This window comes from Heptranchias perlo, chromosome 17 (assembly GCF_035084215.1).
Source record: "Heptranchias perlo isolate sHepPer1 chromosome 17, sHepPer1.hap1, whole genome shotgun sequence".
Taxonomy (NCBI): domain Eukaryota; kingdom Metazoa; phylum Chordata; class Chondrichthyes; order Hexanchiformes; family Hexanchidae; genus Heptranchias; species Heptranchias perlo.
The window spans coordinates 6911819-6926471 of NC_090341.1; the positions used below are offsets into that span (position 1 = coordinate 6911819).

The window sequence follows — 14653 nt, forward strand, 5'->3', positions numbered from 1 at the left end:
GGCCAGGTCCTGACTCTGGATTTACATTAGAACATCCTGGTGTCAGTCCAAAGTGGCTTAGTTACAGTTTTAGTGTAAAATCTAGCCTGAAATCCTCAATTAATTCGACTTAACAGAGTCTGTTAACGTAGCTCATCCGGTCCGGCAACTCCTCGATTTTAAGACTCTCATCCTTGTTTTCAAACATGGCCTCGCCCCTCCCTATCTCTGTAACCTCCTCCAGCCCTACAACCCTCCGCTTCTCCAATTCTGGCCTCTTGCGCATCCCCGATTTTAATCGCTCCACCATTGGCGGCCGTGCCTTCAGCTGCCTAGGCCCTAAGCTCTGGAATTCCCTCCCTAAACCTCTCCACCTCTCTCTCCTCCTTTAAGATGCTCCTTAAAACCTACCTCTTTGACCAAGCTTTTGGTCACCTGTCCTAATATTTCCTTATGTGGCTCGGTGTCAAATTTTGTCTGATAATCGCTCCTGCGAAGCGCCTTGGGGCATTTTTATCACGTTAAATGTGCTGTATAAATGCAAGTTGTCGTTGTTGAATAAACCCAGAGTGGACTGAAGAAACTTCACAATTTAAACACATACAGTAGCTGATTCCGGGCGCTACTGGATCCTTGGTTGTGGAGAGGGTGTTCCTTTGTAGCATTGTGATTGAGGACACGCTGCGGATATAAGAATGCAGCACATGGAGACGGTTCTGTAACCCATTAAACTCGCAGTCAGTGCCGCAGTCAATATCTTTAAAACCCGCTGGGAAACGTGGGCCTAGAACTCAACTTTACACAAAGGTGTTAATGGCCGCAATTTGGAAACTTTGAGGGGTAGATTTGGTAAAACGGGCGATGGCGAGTCAGCAGCCCGTTTCACATTTCTCCTGATTTTTATCTCCATTGACTTCAATTGCCGACTCGCTATCACCTGTTTTACACTATCGCACAAAGTCAAGATCTAGAAAGATAGAACTTGCATTTCTATAGCGCCTTTCATGACCTCAGGACGACCCAAAGGTGCTTTACAGCCAGTGAAGTACTTTTTAAGTGTAGTCACTGTTGTAATGTAGGAAACGCGGCAGCCAATTTTCCCACAAAGCTCCCATAAACAGCAATGTGATAATGACCAGATAATCTGTTTTAGTGATGTTGGTTGAGGGATAAAAATCCACCAGGATTCCTGGAAGAACTCACCTTCTCCGTAATCGTGCCATGGGATCTTTTACCTCCACTCGAGAGGGCAGACAGGGCCTCGGTTTAATGTCTCATCAAAAAGACAGCACCTCAGACAGTGCAGCACTCCCTCAGTACTGCACTGGGAGCGTCAGCCTAGATTTTATACTCAAGTCTCTGGTGTGGGACTTGAACCCACGACCTTCTGACTCAGAGGTGAGGGTGCTACCCACTGGGGGGAAGTAGGGGTGAAAAGGGGGTCATGACCTCTATCATAAGGTTACTCAGGTACTAAGACAAGTTGCTCCTGCACTTTGCTCTGCTACTTAAAATCAAGGGCTTACAAGTTCTCATGTGAATGGCACTGCTTGAAAAAGATGCATTTTTCCTGGTTTCTCAAGCTCCTACTGCTGATCAGTGAAATCACGAGCAGTGTTGGTTTATAAGTCAACCAACAAATATCACAGAGTAAACTGGTGCAGGTTATTGTTTTTAAGTTGTGTTCATTCAGGTGTGAGATGCCAGTGCTGAGAGATGGGACACTCTCCCGCTTTACTATCCAACATCAGTAGCAAGCACTCCCGGGTCAGGTGCAGCACAACAACAATCTGCATTTATATAGCGCCTTTAACGTAGTAAACCGTCCCAAGGCGCTTCACAGGAGTGTTTATCAAACAAAATTTGACACTGAGCGATATAAAGGCCAGGAGACTGCCCATGATTGAGGGGCACCCAGAAGAAGTGAATTCTTGTGTCCTGCAAGGAATGGAGGATGGCAGACAGCAAAGTCCTGGAGGATGAACAAAGGTAAGTCCCTTTTTCTATCAGGTACAATGGGACAGGGATTAGAGATATAGGCCTTCTGGATACTGTTTTTTGGACAACAGCCAGGAGGCTCTGAAGCTGGCAGCCATCACTGTTGCCATAGACCTCTTCCTGCCTCAGCTGTTGCATTTCTGGGTGCAAGGCTGTGCCAAAGGGTGGTCCTCTGCCTTGGGGTGTGTTGAGCCTAGGGCAACGCTCTGAACTTTCAACTACGGGGCAAGTCAAGGTCAGCCCAAGCTGAACGCACTTAAGACATCCTTCACCTGACCGGTGCCCAGGTGGACAAAGATCGGCCCCAGTGTCCCGACCAGTCGCCCAAGCAATGGGAGGCGGGTAGTTTTCACCTTCACCACCTGGGCGGTAATCTGGCCGAGCGGATCAGCCGCCCCAGTGTAGAACCCGCCCGATTTTTCACCCCCCAATGATGCCCCCCAATATATCATAACCTCAGACCACAGGAACAGCAACCTCCCCCACTCCACCGACACTCTTCCCTCATGGTCTCTGCTGGCGAGATTGTGGTTAGGCGCCGAATCCCAGGCCGTTCCCGTTTCTAATTACACAACAGTTGTGTGCTCAATGAAGGAAGGAAAGCAGGAACTTACCGCATCTCCCTTCAGGCCTCTCTGTCCCGTGACTCCAGGCGCAACCAGTCCGGACGTTCCCTGAGGAATATGCACAACACAAAATGAGGCAATAGATCCCACTGCACAGGTTAAGCGAACGGGCAAAAATTTGACAGATGGAATATAATGTGGGAAAATGTGAAGTCGTCCACTTTGGGAGGAAAAATAAAAAAGCAAAATATTATTTGAATAGAGAAATATTACAAAATGCTGCGGTACAGAGGGATCTGGGTGTCCTCGTACATGAAACACAAAAAGTCAACATACAGGTGCAGCAGGTAATCCGGAAGGCAAATGGAATATTGGCCCTTGTTTCTAGGGGGGTGGAGCATAAAAGCAGGGAAGTCATACTGCAACTGTACAGGGTGCTGGTGAGACCACACCTGGAGTACTGCGTACAATTCTGGTGCCCTTATTTAAGGAAGGACATACTTGCATTGGAGGCAGTTCAGAGAAGGTTCACTGGGTTGATTCCGGGTATGGAAGGGTTGTCTTATGAAGAAAGATTGAACAAGTTGGGTCTATACTCATTGGAGTTTAGAAGAATGAGAGGAGATCTTATTAAAACATACAAGATTCTGAGGGGACTCGATAGGGTAGATGCTGAGAGGATGTTACCCCTCATGGGGGAATCTAAAACAAGGGGGCATAGTCTCAGAATAAGGGGTCGCCCGTTTAAGACCGAAATGAGGAGGAATTTCTTCTCCCAGAGGGTCGTGAATCTTTGGAATTCTTTACCCCAAAAAGCTGGGGAGGCTGAGTCATTGAATACATTCAAGGCTGAGTTAGACAAATTTTTGATCAGCAAGGGAGTCAAAGGATATGGGGAAAGGGCGGGAAAGTGGAGTTGAGGTAAAAATCAGATCAGCCATGATCTCATTGAATGGCGGAGCAGGCTTGAGGGGCCGAATGGCCTACTCCTGCTCCTGCCTCTTATGATTCACAAAAACCCTCTTATCGAAATTCAAGTTTTAAAGGCCAGAACCGCACGCGGTTCGATTTCATTTTATATATTTCTCCGGGTTTTCTACAGAGTGAAAAGGAATCGCTCTCCTTCCCTTTCCCTGCCACTCGCTCCCTGATGGGACTGACTCGTGCTGATGTGCCGTCCAAGAGCACCGGCCGCTTTTCTTTCGCCTCGGCCAAGTAGCAAAAATCTCAGCCTTGGCTATTCCACTACGGCGGGCATCACAAACTCGCCAGATCACCGGCCTCACGCGGCTGCTTTCCGGGCGTCGCTGGGTAGCGATCGGGATGTGGAGCGTCATCTGTATCGCTCCCATCACCGTCTTCGAGCCGAGATCAGGTACCTCAGCGATCCAGCCTGGGGCCTGCCTCTCGTACCAGACGTAACCTCCTGAGCCAATGCGGGTAACCAAGAGCCCCGCAGCCTGACTCGCCATTACACAGGACAAAGTTATCACAGGCTTCTATCTGATGGCACGGCTTAGGATCTTGAGGGGGGGGGTGGGTGGTGGTGGGGAAGGGCTGACGGGTTTGAACTATATGTCAAGGCTGCACCCTCCTTTGCCTTGTAGTAATCGCATATTTCAGAAAACCCAAACACTTTGCACATAAATTAAGGGCAAATATTGTTTACAGTAAAGGTGAGGCGGGAATGATTTTTTAAAAAGAACACTATACATTTAACACGTATTAAAATGGGTTCATGAAAAATAAGGAATTGTTTCTATCTTAGAAGATAAAAATATTTTCCAATTGATTGACTCTGTGGCTGGGGCAGGAGGGGTCAAAGGTCACCCTACATTTTAAATAAGAGTGCTCTATTTTATAGGGCGACTGAAGTCTAAAAGAGGGAACGAGGCCTACAAGTAAGGCTTTCTGCGCGTTGGAACTTTAGTATCTTTACCTTTTCTCCTTTTTGTCCAGGAATCCCAACAATTGACTAAAAGAAAAAGCACACATTTAAATGAGAACTTTCACCAAAAGCGACATGAAGCTAATTCGGTTTCAATTATAATCCATTGGCTGCTGTTTTCGCGGGACCTTCGCAGAACAAAATGTCATTTCAAAACATACATTTTCCCACCTCCAATCATTCTCCTTTTGAGGTCCTCCCATGCCCCATGTTATTCTATGTAAAAACAATCTTCTCTAGGGTTTGGGAAGCCAGGATAGCTAGATTTAAGGTATTTACCTGTAAAATTGTCCCCCTCCAGTGAGCCCTACCTCCTCCATTTTATAACACTTCAGTCGGCCACTTGCCTCTGGACTCTGCTTTGAAATGTGCAGAGCCAATTGCTACCGAACGCAGATGTGGTAGCCTGGCTCCCTGCGTTTAATTGCAAGAGCAGGCAGTCTCAACCCAATGGCAGATGGATTGACCCACACTGGGTATGGTAGTGTAGTGGTTATGTTACTAGACTAGTAATCCAAAATACGCGTGGATGAAGAAGGCCCTTTCAGCCCATTTGATTTCATCCTTTCAGAATACCAGCCCCATTACCGCATCTCGCTGCTTCTTGAGTGAGCCCAGTGCCCTGATCTCAACCAGGCTTCCTGGCAGCTCACTCCAGCTGAACTGGAGACCAATGATAATGGCTGAAGGGTAATTTACTTCACTACCATGCAACTGAACGACTTAAACTTGGGATAACAGACAGCTGCGGAGACCCACTTTTTTTTTGTGACATTGCAGGAAGAAGCATCAACATTAGGGGTTGTTAATGTGCCCTGTGTGTGGACCTTGCCAAGTAATGCCTGGTCAGGACACTGGCATGACTTTGGAGTGCTCCGAAAATTGATAGGTTTTTGTTAACCAGGGGTATTAAGAGATAAAGGGCTAAGGCAGGTATATGGAGTTAGGTCACAGATCAGCCATGATCTCATTGAATGGCAGAACAGCACCGGAGGGGCTAAATGGCCTACTCCTGTTCCTATGTTCCTGGTGCATCTCTCAAGATGCATTGGGAAGGTTTGTGCCGTAATGTTGAACACCATTAGTCAGCGAGAGGCTGTTGACTGCCCATTGTGTGCCAGGCAATTTTCCAGCACGGGGGAGTGGGGACGCAGTGGGTAGCAAAGGACAGCATCTTTATTTTCTTTGCAACGTTGAATGCCCTTCAGTGCCGATTCCAAACCGGCGCTATGTGACACTCCAACCGTATTATGGGATGGCTGCCTCATTTAAATGGAGCTCAGGGGCCTAATGAACCGAGCGAATAGCTTCTGTGCAGTCTCCCACCCCCACTTGCACTCACCGCATGCAATGGAGCGTGCTGGGCCTGTGGTAGGCCTCAGGCCTCTGTGTCCAATAGTAAAGGCATCACACAGCTGCCTGCCCTAAAACGAAAGATCAAAATGAACTTACTTCACCAGGGGGCCCTATGGCTCCCGGATCCCCCTTGGGTCCAGCAACACCCGGAAATCCTTGCAACCCCTAAAAAAAAAATTGAAACCCCAAATCAGTTGACTGCTGCTTGCCTGAAAAGTTCAGCGAGTCAGTGAACTAAGGTTATCAGGACATCGGGGTTGCCAACCATCCAGGATTGCCCTGGAGTCTCCAGGACTTTAAGGTTAATCTCCAGGGCACTGCTGCAAGCAAAATCCCAGGAGAAAAACCTTGGGGCCACTAAAAAAGTTGGTTTTTAAAAAAAAATTTCTTTCAAGACTTTTGTTTATTAGTGATAAAAATATTGGAGATGGGGTGGGGGGGGGGGGGAAGGCTGTTTGATTGACAGTCAAGAATCACCCAATCGGGTAACAAAGAATCTGTTCGCTTTCCAATTGGTGTGAGAAGGCGGTGCGTCGTGAGGATGGACATGTCGGGCGACCAATGGCGGGAGTGTGGGGGCGGGGCTGTTGGAGGTCATGTGATGAAACCTCCAGGAATACGTCCAACCGGAGTTGGCGACCCTATCAGGACATCAATCAAAGTTACTGGGTCCCAGAGTTGAGATATCCCAACGGAAGCTGGGATCGGGGGGGGGGGGGGCAGCTGAAAGCAGATGTGCATTGCACTGGAAATAATGGAAATCTCTGACCAACTACAGGACAGTCACGTGGTTGGGAGAAGATTCACTTGAAGCTTGAACTACAAGAGCAAGCTCAACCCTGAGTTTGTTAAATCTGTGAGTTGTTCTTGTGATCAAAAAGGTGAAGAATTTCAGTACTGGGCAATGGAATGATTCAGGTCTCTTGCAGCCAGATGTGGCGTGAAGCTCCTTCTATCTTGACCCAACAATTGGGTTTAATTTTCTCTCTGCGCTATTTTTAGCTCATTGGCATAGGTTTATTGAAACGACTGTGTTAAAATAGCGGATGCAGGAATTTATGTAAATATGTTGGGGGTAAATCGAGCATGGATAGAAACTTAAACCCATCTCCTACTGCACCAGAACACAGTCAGCAGTCCAAACATGGCTTTGGAAATAACCACATTGGTACCAAAATTTTGGGATTGGGAGCGAATTTCGCTTTACGAAGATCATTTGCATAGACTAAGCTTGTGTTCCCTTGGGTATAGACGATTAAGGGGTGTTACAATTGAAGTGTTTAAGATGATTAAAAGATTTGATAGGGTAGATAGAGAGAAATTATTTCCTCTGGTGGGGGAGTCCAGAACAAGGGGGCGTAACCTTAAAATTAGACCTAGGCCGTTCAGGGGTGATTGTCAGGAAGCATTTCTTCACACAAAGGGTAGTGGAAATCTGGAACTCTCTCGTCCAAAAAGCTGCTGAGATTGATAGGTTTTTGTTGGGTAAGGGTATTAAGGGATATGGAACCAAGTGAGTGGATGGAGTTAATATACAGATCCACCATGATCTAATTGAATGGGGGAACAGGCTCAAGGGGCTGAACCACCTACTCGTGTTCCTGCGCTCCATTTTCTCTTGACATTAATCTTATACTGCTGAAGCTGTCCCATCTCATGAGCCTTTATCTTGCTGATGATCAGACCATCTACCAAAATTCACCCCTTTAAATGAGAGGTCAGAGTGAGGTCAAGTTGCAGAGTAAAATCAAATAAATTACCATTGTTCCAGGAGGTCCTTTTTCTCCATCTTGTGCTGGAATTCCATCTCTCCCCGACACTCCTGGTTTCCCAGGTTCTCCCTGAAAGTTGATTGGTTGAAAAATACTTTACCGCACTCGCTGTTACTCCGGGTAAAGATAAAACTAATTACAGTGGTCAACGAGCACACACAAAGTTTTTAAAAAATCTTAAAACTTACCACTTGTCCTGGTAGCCCAGGGGTTCCCTGAGGACCCTGTAAAGAAACAAGAGACATTTATCAATGACAAGATCCAGTCCCAACAGGACAGCACAGAAGAGCAAGACTATTGTTGTTTGGGATGAATAGCATTGTCAAATAAAACATGGTATGTTCACAAGGTAAATTTGGATGAAGAAAGCCTTTCGGCCTATTTGATCTCATTCTTCCAGAATCCCAACCCTCCCTTCTTTCCATCCGGCAGTTTCTTTAGTTAGACCAGTGTCCTGGCAACTCAGTCCCTCCGTGTGAAGAAATACTTCCTGGCGTCTTCCCTACATTTTCCCTTCACAACCCTGACCCTGAGCACTCTTGTCCTGTTGCCCTGGGGGTATCTGCAATTATTCTTACACTCGCCGTCTAGTCCATTCCCCCTCCCCGGCCACTGTCTCAGGTTGAACCAGACTGTTTGCAACCTTGTTGTCCCACCTGAGCTTCCGGCCCCATACCCATCACAAAGGCCGTCCATTTCCACCTCTGGTTGCCTGCCCCCACCCCTACCTCATCCTAGCTGCTGATGAAATCTACATCCACGCCTTGTAACCTCCAGGCTTGACTATTCCAAAGCTCTCCTGGATGGCCTCCCAATCTCCACACTTTGTGAACTTCAACTCATCCAAAACTCTGTTGCCTGTAGCCTGTCCCACTCACCCATCAACCCTACAATGGACCCTAACGTCTCCAATTCAAAATTCTCACCCTTATGTTTAAATCCCTTTGTGGCCTCACCCCCTCCCTATCTCTGTAACCTCCTCTAACCCTAGCCTCCCCCCACTCCAGAACTGTCCATTCCTCCACCTTTGGTCTCGTGCATCCCCACCTCCCTTCACCCCTCTATTGATTCCTTCAGCTGTCTAACCCCCCCACCCCGCCACTCTGGAATTTCCCTCCCTAAACCCCCCCTACCTCCCTCTTCTCCTTTAAGAGTCTCCTTAAAACCTACCTCTTTGACCACCTCCCCCAATGTCTCCTTTTTTTTTAAGCTCGGTGCTGATTTTTATCTGATTACGCCGCTGGGAAGCACGTGGGACGTTTTTCTACATTAAAGGCGCCACATAAATGCAAGTTGTTGTTGCTTATCTCTCTTGCTAGGATCTGAAGCTCTTTACGTCACGGCAACTGGGACTGACTGACACCAGTATGAAATTATGTTAATTTACATTATAAGGTAATATTAATTTATTTCTGATGCTGAACATTAATACTTTGAATATTAACACTTTATTTTGTATGTACTGAAATTTGATTTTTAGATTTTCACAAATATCGCAACCTATGAATTACATTGGTCAACATGTTCTATTTATTGCCACTCACTAACCAATACGACAATATCCCATTACAGGGCTCCTGAAAAGCACCTCATAAAAATGTTAAACTAGAAAAATTATGGTGTGGAAATGTTTGTATATTTCTTTAAATTATACTTTCATGATATGGACAATCTGTGGTGTGCGTGGGCAGGGAGAGAGACGCAAAGGGACAGTTTGTGAAACAGAAATGTTTACGTTGAGAGAGAGCTTTCTTTTGATGGGTGCCTAATATGCATGAAATTTATCATGGCATTTATCACAATGCCTAGAGTCTCAAACCAAACCATTGAGGAATAAGTAGCATTTCTGTTTGTCTGATCCCAACTGGTTCACTAATGTCCTTTAGGGAAGGAAACCTGCCGTCCTTACCCGGTCTGGGCCCATATGTGACTCCAGTCTTACGCCAAGGTGGTTGATTTGTATCTGCTCTCTGAAGTGGCCTAGCAAGCCGTTCAGTTGTATCCAACCGCTACTGCACCTTCACCACACGGACTGCACCACCATCTTCTCAGGGCAACTAGGGATGGACAATACATGCTGGCCTTGCCAGTGGCCCCCATATCCCAAGAATGAATACTTTGTTGGCTGTGAAGCACATTGGGACATCCTGAGGTCATGAAAGGCACCATAAAAATGCATGTTCTTTCTTACCCACGTAGTTCACTCAGCAACATGCCCACCTTGATGCGAAATGATCAAAATAATGACCAGTAATAGGTGAGCTACATGGGACAAGCTGAGTAGCAGAAGAAGCAGCAGTAGGACAGGGGTCATTTACATTTGTCTTTTGGCCCAGAGTTGATGCTTACAGTTGCTTTTGGACTATGGAGTCAGGGGCTTCTTAGTTCGGGCCTTGAGTGTTGGCTTGGGCCTAGGACCAGCAGGCAGGTGAACAAACGTGCGGGCAGGCAGGGTTGAGACAGGTTGTCCGTTGTAATGAGGCAGGGCAGTGCGGAGCACAATGCTACACTGAAGTCTAATGTTCCGGCTGCTTCTCCTCCTCAAGACTTTTGGCCAGTCGGTGCCATTCCCAATCGAGCGGCCATTTTAAATGCAACCTGCTTGACTTCCATTCCATTGATTTCGTCCCATTCGGTGAAGACATGAGGGAGAAAGGAATAGAAGGATATGCGATTGAGTTAGATGAAGAGGGGTGGGAGGAGGCTTATCCGGAGCATAAACACCAGCATAGACCAGTTGGATCAAATGGCCTGTTTCAGTCCTACAAATTCTATGTTTATCCCGTTGTTCTGAGATTGTGTTTAAACATGTAGAATTAAGCAACATCTAGCCCTCAACTGTAGAGAATTATGAATATAATCAAGGAATCTAATACATACCACAGCTCCAGGAGCGCCAGGGTTCCCCGGGAGTCCCATGTTACCAGGAGGACCAGATGGGCCCTAAATGGAAAGATTGACATTATCAAGGACGATCCAAAGAGCTAAATACAGAAGAGTCCTATAATATGCAATAATTTGGGATGGACACCTGCAGTTATCGTTATATATGTTTCAGCCTCTAGCCTCCAACCTTTTCTTCTCTCAAGACGTCTCTTACCTCCGTCTAGAGGAGCACCTCCAATTGGTGGAACCACCATTCGCTGGAGTGCACCATGTGCCCGTGCCATGATCAGGATAGTGGGATTGTACCCGTCCATTTTATGGTGAGTTGTGATGCTCACCGTGCTGCTCCCAAGGAGCTCCTCGTACCCACCGTTCACCATAGCGAGAGTCAATCCCAAACTGGTGAGATATCTAGTGACCAGCTAATGATTCTCCTCCTTGGAAATGGGGAGAGAGGAGATAAGTAGCATTTTCTGTGGCTCCAAAATGACATGCGTAGTGTGGAAGTTCGGAACCAATCTGTGACAGATTCTGTAATGACCAGCCAGCCTGGCTCATTGATGGAAACTGGAGGAATAGACCTATTCTTGAGAGACACGGATTCTCACATGGCTGCAGATAATACTGCAAGACAAAGGTCCAATGGGTGGGGCAGTTCTTGGTGGCCAAGCAGCAGGAAGATTAGCAATGCCCTGTGCTTGTAGGCTACGCGGATGTAGCTGGTTGAACTCCAACAGTATCCCTGGGCATATTTGGAGATGCCCAACTAAGCCTCAACTCTACCAACCTGCGGCTAAGCTCTCTGGACTTAGGTGTGACCCTATGGATAGAGTGTGCACTCCATGTCACGCAAGACTCTACAAGTGTGAATTTTGCAACAACTTGGTTTGGAGACTCAAACACGCTGATGGGTTTCCATGGATATCAGATATGCAGCTGACCAACGCGTGACTATCCTCCAGGGGCAGGGAGGAAGATAAGAAGCACTTCTATTGAGCTCCAAAATCACCCAGCCGGCATTGGAAGCTTGGAACCAAGTCAACTCTGTGGCATCCAATCAGAGCCACTGGTTAACGGTGATTAATTAAGTCAAATCCTGTTTTTATTACGTTGTAGATTCCAGACATGTTTTCAGGATTACGTTCCTTGACTCTGTCCATTTTTGTCATGAAAATCACAAACCAGTGGCCCTGGCCATCATTAGCCAGCACCTTCTGGTACATTGTACTTCAAGTTAGCTGGCCAGCTTCTTCCTGTATGCAATCCTCCTCGACACTGTGCACAACAGGTGACAGGGAGCAGGGCAACAGAAGTCTGGTGATGAAATTAGTCCTTGTGACAGTCTCATAGGACAAGTGGAACGGGAATGACAACACTTCACAGCAAGTACGTAGAGGAGGGATAGTGTTACAAAGACATTTTTCTGTCGCATATTTGCATCTTGTACTTGGGAGAAAAACCTCACTTGTTGGTATTTTGTGTTTGTAAAAGTACTTACTTGAATGCTCAAACCTTGATCACCTTGGTTCCCCTGAGATAGAAAAAACAGAAATATCTGTTACACATTGACTTCAAAACCAAGGCTGAAATGTTGCACATGCCCAGTGTTTAATTTGAGCCAAGCATCTGAACGTCTACTTTCTAATTAGAACATTATGGACCAGCATAGCTCTGTTGGTAGCACTCTCCGACTCCAATTACAAAAATATTGGAGGTGAGGATAAAAAAGGCCGTTTGACTGAGAGTCAAGAATCATCCACTCGGGTGAGGAACAGTGTTTGATTCCCAGTTGGCCATGGGAAGGCAGTGCGCCGTGAGGTTGGATCAATGGCGGGAGCATGGGGGCGGGGCAGTTGGAGGCAGGAGGTCATGTGATGAAACCTCCAGGAATACGTCCAACCAGAGTTGACAACCCTAACTGCAAGTCAGTTCTCCAATTCTATAGATCCCATTATTAAAGTGACCCCTCGGTACGTGCAGGATGTAACTATTGAAGACTAAACTTCCTAACGTGAATTCATACTCTGTTCTGCCCCTTATGCGTATATCTCCCAAACCCCCTCACCCTTAACCTTTCCTGCCACAACGTAGTAAGAAATTGCAGTTAACACACCAGAGTTTTATCATCTAAACCTTTCAACATTCTCCATTTTGCAACCATAGAAGTTTACAGCACACGAGGAGGCCATCGCATCCAACGGCCATCTGATTGCTGGAGCAATCCAAAACTAATCCCACTGCCCCGTTCTCTCCCCAATCCTCTGCTTCAAATATTTATTCACCTTTCTCTTTAAAGAGGCAATGGTCTCTGCCTCGACCATTCTCTACGGCAAAACATTCATTGCTCCAACAGCCCTCTGCCTAAATAAATTTCCCCAAACCTCTCCCCTCGCTCTCTTCGTCCTGATGATGCTACAGAAAAAATATAATGCAATTTGATGGCAATACTGACCTTCACTCCAGGGGAACCGGCAGGACCGTGCGGACCTGGTGGGCCCTAAGAAAGAGAACGATGGTTAACACAATGTAAACAGGAAGATAATAAGGGCAACCCAACTTAGATTTATTGCCCACATTTTAAAAAGGATATTTTTGACCCCCTGATGGACTGATTCTATTTTTAGTGTTTGAAACTTTTGGGGCTGGATTTTCTAAGAATTAATTTCCCATTTTCGGCCAATTTCTAGGTGGGCAGGATTGGGGAATATGGCGGTGAACTCCCTGACCTCTGCCACACCTTCTGGCATTTTCCACGATGGCAGAAGTTGAGTGCGCCCGCCCATATTTGGCGAGTGAATGCAAATAATGGGATAATGACAGGAGTACACCATCTGATGTATTTTCCACCAATCACACCATAGCAACACGACATCAGGAGCATTCCTTAGCAACCAACGTTGCTAAGGCAGCAGAAGGCCGAGGTTTAAAATTTGCACTCCTCCAACTCTGGCCTCTTGTGCATCCCCCACTCTGTTCGCCCCCACCATTGGCAGCTGTGTAGGCCCTAAGCTCTGGAATTCCCTCCCTAAACCTCTCCACCTCTCTCACCTCCTTTAAAACGCTCCTTAAAACCTACCTCTTTGACCAAACGTTTAGCCACCTGTCCTAATGTCTTCTCCTTTGGCTCGGTGTCAAATTTTGTTTGATAATCGCTCCTGTGGAGCGCCTTGGGACGTTTTACTACGTTAAAGGCGCTATATAAATGCAAGTTGTTGCAACATGAACCTGTCCAAAGACTTCTCAAAAAAAAAGATAAAATCCTTAAATAACCTTAAGTGGAAAGAGGATCAACACATCTGAGTAGATCACAACATAAATTACCGATCAACTCTAATTGTTTTATGAAGCGTAGCAGCACTTATAGGGTCCAGTACTGTGTACTGAAGTGGTTATTATGCTGGACTGGCAATCGAGAGATTGGGAGTGGTCCAACAGATTGTCTTTCTGCCACCACTGCCCCTGTCTGGCCTGATGACTCTTGTCTAGTGGTTGACTCTTAGGGGGGTATTTTAAGCCCCCAGGAAGGGTGGGACAGTGGCGGGGGTTGGGGGAAGTTAAATTCTTTGGGAAACCCGACCCCATCCCGCCACGAAGTCGCCTACTTCCAGTTTAACCGGAGCGGGTTGTGGGGGGCGCGGGTGACTAACCTGCTCTCGAGAGGCGGGTCGGTAATTATGATATTTAAATGAGGCTCCAAACCTCTGATTTTAGCAGCCATTTGGATTTAATGGCTGTGGGCCGGGTTTCCCAGCGCTCAGGAAATCCAGCAGCTTTTCCAGCACTGCTTGTGGGCCAGGAGGAGCAGGAGTGCTTCCCCCAACCTTCCTCCCCGGACCCCCAAGCTAACCTGCTGTGATCTGCCTCCCTCCCAGCGATCCCCAACCCACTCCCCTACAATCTCCCCCCACCCCCAACCCCAACTCCACGATCTCTCTCTCTCCCTCCCTCCCTCCTCTCTGGTCCCCGGCCTGCACCCTTCTCCCAACAGGCCTTCCCGCCCAACAGCCGGCCAGCCTCTCGAATCTGACCGGCTGCTGGGCGGGAAACGGAGGAAAAATATTCAAATGAGGTCCTGCCGTTAAATTCGGCGGGACCTCCGCCTTTCCCAGCCGCTAAGAGTCGTCCCCGCTCCCACCCCGTAAATATCG

At 47.1% G+C, this 14653-nt stretch overlaps 1 protein-coding gene across 1 annotated transcript in view; it reads right to left on the bottom strand.

Annotated features, from left to right (window-relative positions):
• Positions 1-14653, bottom strand: part of LOC137334354 (collagen alpha-1(VII) chain-like) — a 299572-nt gene that overhangs the window by 45048 nt on the left and 239871 nt on the right. Inside the window, exons 87-94 of the mRNA XM_067999062.1 lie at positions 12958-13002; positions 12004-12036; positions 10500-10562; positions 7808-7843; positions 7608-7688; positions 5944-6012; positions 4483-4518; positions 2592-2651 (exon numbers count right to left, since the gene is read on the bottom strand). Coding sequence (XP_067855163.1) covers positions 2592-2651; positions 4483-4518; positions 5944-6012; positions 7608-7688; positions 7808-7843; positions 10500-10562; positions 12004-12036; positions 12958-13002 — 423 coding nt within the window. The remainder of the gene's footprint in view (positions 1-2591; positions 2652-4482; positions 4519-5943; positions 6013-7607; positions 7689-7807; positions 7844-10499; positions 10563-12003; positions 12037-12957; positions 13003-14653) is intronic.